This window comes from Loa loa (assembly GCF_000183805.2).
Source record: "Loa loa unplaced genomic scaffold supercont3.753, whole genome shotgun sequence".
Classification (NCBI taxonomy): domain Eukaryota; kingdom Metazoa; phylum Nematoda; class Chromadorea; order Rhabditida; family Onchocercidae; genus Loa; species Loa loa.
The window spans coordinates 4,567-14,584 of record NW_018108933.1 but is presented as its reverse complement, the minus strand read 5'-3'; the positions used below and the strand labels follow the sequence as shown (position 1 = coordinate 14,584).

Here is a 10,018-nt window from a genome sequence, read left to right as displayed (position 1 = left end):
AATTCAGATTTTGCCGCATAGATCATCTTTACATTTTTGAGGAAGATGTAGTTGAATGGTTGGTTTTCCAAACATGAATATCCTCGCTAACTTGTTTATAACTGGAAATCAAATGCTCGAATGAGCATCAGATAACTAAGTATTCTCTTTAACCCATCTGACAACTGGAAACTTTGCTGGTTGAAGCCTTTTAAGATTAGTTAACCGGTCAGTTTTCACGTTGGTTTTTTGATGCCTTGAGAGAACATGCTTCATATTTTTATCTTGTTCAACCGTACCATTTCCACATTGCGATGAATTTACCACGTCACTTCGCATGAGCATCACTTTTTTACACTGCAACTTCAGTTCCGTATCAAGGTGCTGAAACAAAATCAATTGTAGGTAGCTGATGGTGTAGTATATTTGTTGCAAGAAATTTATGGAATTGAAAATAAAGAACATGATCTTGGTGATGAAAATGGATCCGAATGCATCATTTGTATGTCTGATATTCGTGATACTGTTATTCTCCCTTGTAGGCATTTATGCATTTGTAATGGATGCGCGGAAACATTGAGGTATAAGGTCAGTTCTTCCCTTTTTTCAGTTTACCGCCCTTTTACTTTATTTCAGAAATCATCTTTTGTTATTCATCTCTCGTCATCATACATGTTTTTACCATTGTAATGTGTGAAATCCTGAAGAGTTTTTCCCTTAGAAATATCCGAATTTTGTTTTTATATTTGCATATCTGAGGGGTTTTTCTACGAGACTTATCTCTATCATTAGGAGATTTTTGTTGCTTCCACCGTATTATATTAATTTTCAGTTAAATAATTGCCCCATTTGTCGTTCTCCATTCCGCGCACTGTTACAGCTGAAGACGATGCGTGTTGTTAGCACGGTTTCAATAACTGACCAGTCACCGTCTTCTCAACAAACTCGTTCACAAACTAGGTGGTACTATCTATCATTTAATCTTCTTGGATGCCATCATATATGAACTGTTTACATGTTTTATGTTCACGACTATCTCACTTTTAAAAATTCCTGTATATTTTCATCTTTTTCAGACAGTAATTTTACTTAACGTCTTTGTCGGAGTTCTGAACTACAAATACTTCCTTTTTAGAAATTTTTTCTTCTGAGGCTGTTCCAGTTGGCAGGAGGGATTTTTTCCTGAATTGTATCTAAATGTTAATCTACTGTCCTTTAAGATATGAGACAATGACGTTAGTAGAAGCACTTAATGGACCTATCAGCCACATACAGTCCTGCGTAGTACCAACTGCTCCACTTGGCTACAACATCGATGCTCCCCATGAAGTTTCTACATCCCTCAATTCAAAAGTCACACGACGTTCCTCACGATCTTCAGTCGCTATACAGCAGGTTACAATTTGTTGTCTTTCGGTTCTTGAGGAAGAATTTTGAGTACCGATCATTTTAAAAGATCACATGCTTACTGCTGTTGCACGATCAGCTTGAAAGACTTGAATAGGACATTAATTTTTTGGTAAATGAATGTTACCAGCAGTTAACCTTGCTGCATTTAATGTATCATAGGGGTATGAGTGAGTTACTGGATATTCTAAATGAATCACTTCTATTGTTATTTCTTTACTTGGCTTGAAATTACATCGTATACTTCTTTCCATTTTAGGTGCTTACGTTAAACAACCAGAGCCGGAACAAGAAAGATAGCACCGTTTGCATAGAAATGAAATGTGCCAATGAATTCAAGAATGTAAGTTAATTTTCAAGCAGTTTCCAAGTAATTTTTTTGGTGGAATAAATGAATGTGCCCAATGTTCCATTTATCACTAAAGCTGTAAGAATACTCTGTGATCTGATTACAATGTGATCCAAAATAAGGAGCTGGGGCAGGGAGCACTGTGTGACTTCATAGATTTGAAGGATTACAAAATAACTCATGAGGTACTTCTGTGCCTTTCGATTTATTTTCGAAATTCAGGAAGAGGAAATGTCAAATGGCTGTTCGACAAGTCGTTGTCCTGACTCCCCATCCGATATTCCATATTCATCGGTTTTTTCATATGGTCGACGTTACAGAAAACAGCAAACTATGTCACCGCGGCATAACCGAAAAGGTTCCATTAAAAATGTTGCTCAAGAAAATGCGCCGAATGAACTTGCCAAAAATTCCGATGACGTTGCCACAGCAAAGGATTCATAATTCTAAACCGTTGAAAATTCAGTAATTCTTTCCCGTCGCACCTTTATTTCATTATTTCTTTTATGTACATGGCTTCCTGCGTTGCTGTACTGCTGCTAAATCACAATTGCCATTTCGTCTTTTCGTTCTGTTTTCTTTTTTCATCTCAACAATGTTCTTTCTCAGAAAGCAATTTGAAAGGTCCTACCAAGTGATGCATTTATGTAAATGGCTGAAATTGCACTTATGCTAGTTTTGTATTCTTATCTCATTATGCTGTTATTTTTTTTTTTTTCCCTTTCTCTCCCGTTGTGATATGTCGCAATCGATAAGAAGGTGCACTATTTTGAAATTTTTACCATTGTGATCCTTATGACTTGAAAGAGGAACTTTTCGTTATTTTCTGGACTACTCAAAATCAAGTAATATCCGTTTCCGATAATAAAGTTTGCAGTAAATCACATTACAATACTGATTTTCAAGTGCGCTTAGCCCAGTTCGGAAATCCAAGCAAACGAGAAAACAGTGTGGAACAACTAATAACACCTGGCAGGTATCCAGTTCTGCGAGCCTTCCATTCTTATTCTCAACCTCACAGTGCATCCTGACCGGTCACAGGCTTCGGTTTCCGTAATAGTTGCATTTGAATTTTTTTCGATTGCTTCTTAATGATAGCCAGGTGGTCAGTCAACTCCTCTTGTTTAACGATTCTACCGTGACTTTGCATATATTCGGTCAGGGACTGTAAGTGCGCAGCATGTTTCATCATTCTTACATTACCCACCAGGACGAACTGCCGACGAGCTCTTGTCACGGCTACATTGAAACGTCGTTCATCTTTTAGAAATCCAATTCGACCTACAAGCAAGATTTCTGAATTTTACCGGAAGAAATCTGATGATCTGAAGCTTACTATAAACGAGGTTTAAAACACTGGAAACGAGATTTGAATTTCTTATTAAAAACAAATTTTAGGGTTGTTTAAATATGAATTGCATATATTTATATGTATATATATATATATATATATAAATACCGTCGCTATTATTTCTGACCAATGACATAACAACTACTTCACATTCTTGACCTTGAAAGGCGTCCACACTGTTCACTCTACTAGTCTTTAATGATTTCTTCAACATGTCCACCTGAAAATGGACTGCTGTTGAAACCAGGTATTAAAAATAGCTCCTATTACATGGTTTCATTCCTAGGGAGAAAACCTGAGTCTAAAGAAATTATTAGAAAGAAATAATCCAGAAAGATCCAGAAAGAAGTGAGTGGAATCCATGTATCACGTCATAAAAGAAACATTATATAATTGTCCAAAAATCATCTTCAGTCTGACCTGTGCAATATATGGTGCTATGATACCAATGTCTTCCTCTCGGACACCAAATGTGCTTAGTGCAGTAACATATCTGATGATCAATTTCGCTTCTACTGCAAATGAAATGCATTTAAATTCTTCCCGAAATATTCAGAAACATAGTGTTTTATATGACTTCAAATTGATGCGAATACAATCAATTTTAGTCTAGAAAAGATTTCAAAAATAAATCCCTATGAAAATTTACGCGCATTTGCATATGAGTATCGATATAGCTTCTCGATGTTTTCTGCAGATTTATCATGGCTTGTGTCAATGAACACCATTGGTTCATCGAACAAACTTCCTTTAGGCACTTTGCTTATATCACTGAAATATATTAAGGAAGAGAAATTTTGAAGAAGCTCATTCGTAAGGGTTTAGATAGCTCTAAACTTGAATATGGCGGCTATAGTATACCGAAACTAGATTACTTACTAAACCAATTTATTTTTATGTAATTTAGCCCATAAATTAAATCAGGCATTTTCATAAAGTATACACGGCAGGTACTAACAAAGTAATTTACCTCAAAAGTTGGTTAGCAATATGCTCGTTCGGGCGTAGCTGTGACTTGTAAAAAAATGAAGAAGGCCATCTGCAAGAGGAAATTCCTTACTTAAATGTTTAAAAAACAAAACTTAATTATTAATAGAAACCATAAATAGCTTTCCGTTTCTTCAATAAATATGGAACTAACTTCATAATTTTTTTGTTCATACGATATTGCTCTGTCAACATGAATGAATTAGTTTCACCAAATCTCTTGGATAAAGTATCCAATAATGAATTACTGATGTCATCCATTTCCCGCAATCTTAAAGTACTTGGAACTATATAATTTAAACGAAACAGTGTTAAAGTAAAATTGGAGAAACTATGAACCACTAAAGAGAGGAAAACCAAACTAAGTTGTGTTCTTGACAGAGATTTGATAATTTAAAACACGTTCCTCAAGGTAGGCATTACGGACTCAGCTATAAGGAAAACTGTCATCACAACTTCGTATTTATAGTGCGGAAAATGATGAATGATTCGTTCAATAAATTCCGGAATTGAATGAAGAGAAATTTTCCTAATTTCTTAAAAGCATTTTATTCACAATGTCTTTGCCAGAAATGACTTAGAAGAATCGAAAAATTGTATCGAAGATAGAACTATACCGTGAAGTTTTCAAAACCGGTGGTAATTGCCATAGATCGCCAACAATTACAGCCCTACGAGACAGAAGCAACGAGTACCATGCAACACATTCCAAAGCTTGTGCAGCTTCATCTATTATTGTCAAATTGGGTTGGAAACCTTGTTCACGAAGAAATCGCAGTGAGCTATTTGTTAGCGTACATACAATCACTTGTTTACAACTTACAATGCTCTGTAAAATCCAAACAACAACAGTAACTGGGATAAAAATTGGATAATTTTAAACATTTTTGAAATTTTCAGTCCAAATGATCCTCATTCACAATATTTCGATGAACTAAAATTTAAAATTACAATCAAAATATTGCTTTAAGGAAAAACCACTTTCGTACGACTTTTCGCTCATTATAAAAACCACGATTTGCATTTTTTGAAAATTTGTAGATTATCGTAAATCATACAAGTTATGAGAGAAAGCCAAGACAACGCTTTTACCTCTTTTAGGTTCCATAACATCTTACTGGCATGGTGCCAAGCTTTTCCATGTTCATCACGGTTATTTCCAGATATTATTCCACTACCTTCTTCTGAATGCTGCAAATTTAATAAAATTTCTTTAAAATCTATCATTTTAAAATGAGATAAATAAAAAAACTAACAAAAACAGGAGCTTAATATTCAGAACTGTCACAATACCAGTATCGTCACTTTACATCTTAAAAATGCGAATTTTCTTTTCAACCTATTTCACTGACTATAGTCAACAGTGTTAAGCTTACAAAAGTTATCACACCAATTTTTTGAAGGCACACTGAATATCACTGAATTTGTCATGTTGCTCCAGTTCACTGGCCAATGATAGCTCTGAATTAAATCCCAATACACATATTCCATCTAAGTCTTTTAATCGATCCACAATATTGTTCACTGCAACGTTTGAGGGGGCACAAATAAGCACCTGTAAATCGAAATAAAACTTGGTGAATTTCATTATTATTCAGGAAATTTCGCACTAGTGCAGCTGGAAGTTTAACTCATATTCCCACAAAAAATTTTAGTGGATGGGCTGCAATGATAACTGACCCATTGAATATGAAGAATTTTCTTCTCGACTATACTCAGAGATGAGGGTAGCCGACAAAATGGAAGAAACTCACTTAAAAACAGTCTTTTTTATTCAGTTAGTATACAATTATCTAATTTTTAAGACTCAAATCGACAGACTTATCGCTAAATGCAGAGATATTTACTCATAAAACCACTGTTACTCCAAACATCTAATTAAATCAGAAAAAGAAAAAATCCCATGCGGTCATTTCAATTTTTGATTCCTCAAAGAAATCATAAAGTTAGTCTTAGTCTCAAAAAAAAAAATGAAAGAATCTGAAATCAAGAAGAAAGCAAATAGCGGAAAATAACTATCCTCTTTCAAAAAAGGGTTTTAAGACGACAAATCACTATTAAAACATACCTTTTGCTTCCTGCTTACGGCTTCTATCACAATCTCCGCAATAACAGCCGTCTTCCCAGTACCAGGTGGACCATGAATGGTCACAATCGGTCGACTTTTGTTTAATGCAGCAGATACAGCACGTCTTTGGTCTTCATTGAGTTTAACTGCTTTTCTGGAAACTTCATCTAAATAAGATATCATTAACACCAATGTTTTTACAAGTTTCAGTAATGCTGAATTAAAAAGAAGAAGATAAATTATGTAACAACATGACTGCACGATAGCAGGAATATAACTGCACTGCTTACCACTTACCAGCTAAATCTTTTAAATTACAAAATGCAATGAATTTCTTTAGTAGTCTTTAACATAAACATTTTATCACCTAATATATACCTTTCTTCTCTTATATAGCTTATTCGCATTGACAAACCAGCAAATGCTATATGATGTTTTTACGCCTCCACCGTTTAATCTGAGAATTGGATGTTAAGAAAAAACCCCTGAAATGCAGAATATGCATGTGTTCGAGTATCGAAATTGAATTACCTGGTCGTGATGTTGGTAAAGGTACACTACAATGAACATAATGAATCAGTTTTTCGCCTGGGAAATCTCTCCACTTCAATTCCTGAATTTGGAAAATTTTTTTACAAGCAACGATTACCATCTGTATTACATATTTTATGTTTGTTGAAAACATGGGACTACCCTGTATTCTCAAATGCCGTAATACATTGCACGACGATCAAAAGTTTTTTCTTTAAGCCATTATTAGCGGGTGAAGTAAATACCAATTATAACACTATAACCAAAATTTGAGCCCATACAAGAGAAAAAACATGAAATAAGGACAAATAAATTAGTGCAAATAATTCCTTCTCTAAACGAAATGTCGTTACATTAGCAAAATCTACTATCCCACAGGAAAGAAACTTACCAGAAATTCATCTAAAGCTGTCAGATATCCGAGGCCAACAGATGGTATCAACACAAATTCATCAGAAGAATTAAGATTCACTTCTTTTTTCGCCTTTGCCTTTAGGCTCACTTGATTTCCAGAGCATGAAATTACAATACAATCGCTAACGCTTGTAAGCTCTGGAATTCGGCATAACAACACAGGCGTGCCTATAATAAAAGAAATCTGAATATTTTCTAAAAAAACCTCCAAAAATCCATTTCCAAAATAGCTATGGATAATAAAATTTGCTATGGATAACAAAATTTGGAGCTAAAAAAGAAAAAAAAAGTGAAACCTGGACGGAAAGTTTTATTCGAGACTTTCTGCTCTGGTCCTTTTATCTGTTGTAAGACAATGACGCGTCCGTGCAATGCGTGTAAATACTGTGTACGGAAATGAAGTCCTCCAGAAATCTGGCCAAGTTTTTCCAATTCGTCAACCGACGGATTCAGCAGAAGATCCCTGTGAAATGGAAATTCCTATGTGTATGTGATATCCACCAAATTGTTGTCATCAGCAAGGAAAGTCTAGGGAAAAAAACAGGGTATGAATATAATGTACCGGATTTCCTTAACACCGGAAGCAACTTCATTTTTTAGTAATTCCTTCCACTGATTAACTTTTTCGTGAAAGTCCGAATGTAAAGCGATATTTCTCGTGCGCTTCTGCGACTTTTTGCTATATTCAAGATTTCTGAAAAATGATTAGATGTAAATTTTTAAAAGTTTGTATTTTTCAAAAACCTTTGAAATTTTCACAAGAATAATAACAAATATTTGCCATCCGGATCGTCTAAATATGCATAGTGCATAGTCTGATATCCATTACAATAACGATGGGAAAAGATCAAAAGAGAAAGTAGTGAACCGGAAGATCTGACATTTGCTGCTTAAACATGAGGTCAATAATTTTGTATTGGTAAAAGATCAATACCCCGTATTTTTCTTTCGTATGACGTTTTGATGGTGAGATGAGCAGTTTGCCAATTTACTATTCTGAATTAGATTACTGAAATTCTGCGTACATCCAGAAAACAAACACGTTCCGAACCGGAATGCAATATGCCGAAACATCGTCCATCAAGCTGCAAAAAGTTGCACTTATTAATAGGCATATATCATGTCGGATCTTTCGTATCCCGTGATTTTCGTAACCACGTAATCTCAAGATCAATCTAATATATATCCGGATTTCAAAAAAAAAAAATTATCTGTATCCAAAAAATATAATATGTATCCGGATTCTGAAACAGGAAAACGCAGGACACTCGGGAAGACACGTACCGCTGACAATCTGTTTCGTTTCATGGTGGAGTAGTTGAGGGTTCAAGCAATTGATTCGGATTTGACATGATGATAATATATACGTACTCCACGGCTGGTTTCGAAGCAAAGATTAAAAGCATTCGGGATAATGAGCCCTCACCTCTGACCCTACTGGAAACACAGCCTGCAGTTTTTGATATGGCTAGAGAAGGAATAAATAGATGAGAAAAAAAAAACCAATTCTTGTCTGTCCTGTAACGCGAAAATCCTATGTCATCTTCGATTGAAATTGTGACATTTTCAAAATTTAAACTTTGTAATGATGAATCAGATTTCTGGAAATTTTGAAGAGATCAATGAAAAATTCAACTCTATTGAATGTCAAAGAATGCGTAAAATCGATAAAAGTAACACTATTTCATATTCATTTTCACACCTCACAAATCTGTTAATTTCTAAATGATTTTCCTAATAAATTAGAACATTCATTCCTCCCATTTCACACTTCTTCATACCCTTATCTCGTCTTTATTTTATAATGCAGCATGCCAAAACTATCATACCTCATCTAGCACGTTAATTAATGAGTTATGGAAAAAAAAGAGGATCTTAGTTAATTAGTGAATCATGAATGATAGAAGAAAATTTTAATTAATTATCGAATCATGAATGATAGAAAAGAATGTTAATTAATTAGTGAATTATAGATGACAGAAGAGATTCTCAAGATCAGCCATATTTTGAATAAAATGGAAAAAAATTTTGCAGCCTTTTTCATGCATATCACTCATTTCAATGATACCATTTTGTAAATAATCAAACATAATATTTCATTAAATTATATTATGCCCGTATTGTTATTTATTCCAGCATTGTTACGAATAATCAAGTTTCATATTTCGATATAACCAGGAATGATTGATTGATAAGTGATTACCGTTACTCTGGATTAATTTTTTTTATCAGTGAAATGAGTTCCTCCTGAATTGGCTTTTATTGCTTAATTTTTCCGATCGTAAAATTAATTTCCTGAATCATTTAACAATTGCATTTGGATGACGAAATTCAGCACATTACATTTTCATTGCTTTTATTTTTACTGATCTAAACATCATCCTATACCTTTGTAGAAAGGAAGAAAAAACAAAACAAAAGAAAAACAAACAAAAATCTGGTTATTGATCAATTTTTCTTCTTCTTTTACTTCACTTCATACTTTTTTCTCTAGTAACATTATTACAAAAATTAAGCATAATTTGTCGAAAAATTAATAATATCAAAAAAAAAAGATCAATTTTGTTAATGATTGAAATATATTTCAATAAAATTTGATGATTAAAAGCATCTTCTTATAATGATAAATTAGCACTGTTCAATTCTCACAGTCTTTCTAATTTTTTAGCCTTCAACAGTTAGTACTATTTTAAAATTCCAACTAAACTTAACGAATAGTAAAAAAAAAAAAAAGGAAAAGAAGTTCCAAATCTATTATATAATTGATTTTACTGAGATCAAATAAGAGGAAGGATAGAAAAAAAAGCGAGAAAACTACCAGCATATTACTACTGATAAGCTTCTTTTTTTTAATTTATTTAAAATTAATGGAGAACGAAATGTACACAATTAATGCACCAATAAGAGAGGAGAGAGAGAGAGAGAGAGGAAG

General features: G+C 33.8%; 2 protein-coding genes across 2 annotated transcripts; one reads left to right on the top strand and one right to left on the bottom strand.

Annotated features, from left to right (window-relative positions):
- Positions 1 to 383: 383 nt before the first annotated feature.
- Positions 384 to 2,453, top strand: LOAG_09645 (hypothetical protein; the record flags this gene model as incomplete). Its single annotated transcript, XM_003145172.2, has 5 exons — positions 384 to 567; positions 812 to 939; positions 1,200 to 1,374; positions 1,646 to 1,729; positions 1,958 to 2,453. Coding segments are annotated over 5 exons (793 nt in total), but the record flags the coding sequence as incomplete, so codon positions are not given.
- A 297-nt stretch (positions 2,454 to 2,750) lies between these two features.
- On the bottom strand, positions 2,751 to 8,082 carry LOAG_09644 (hypothetical protein; the record flags this gene model as incomplete). Its single annotated transcript, XM_020447985.1, has 15 exons — positions 2,751 to 3,016; positions 3,195 to 3,306; positions 3,507 to 3,601; positions 3,736 to 3,857; positions 4,057 to 4,125; positions 4,228 to 4,344; positions 4,691 to 4,902; positions 5,166 to 5,264; positions 5,464 to 5,628; positions 6,142 to 6,308; positions 6,673 to 6,754; positions 7,064 to 7,254; positions 7,383 to 7,549; positions 7,649 to 7,780; positions 8,021 to 8,082. Coding segments are annotated over 15 exons (2,058 nt in total), but the record flags the coding sequence as incomplete, so codon positions are not given.
- Positions 8,083 to 10,018: the final 1,936 nt, after the last annotated feature.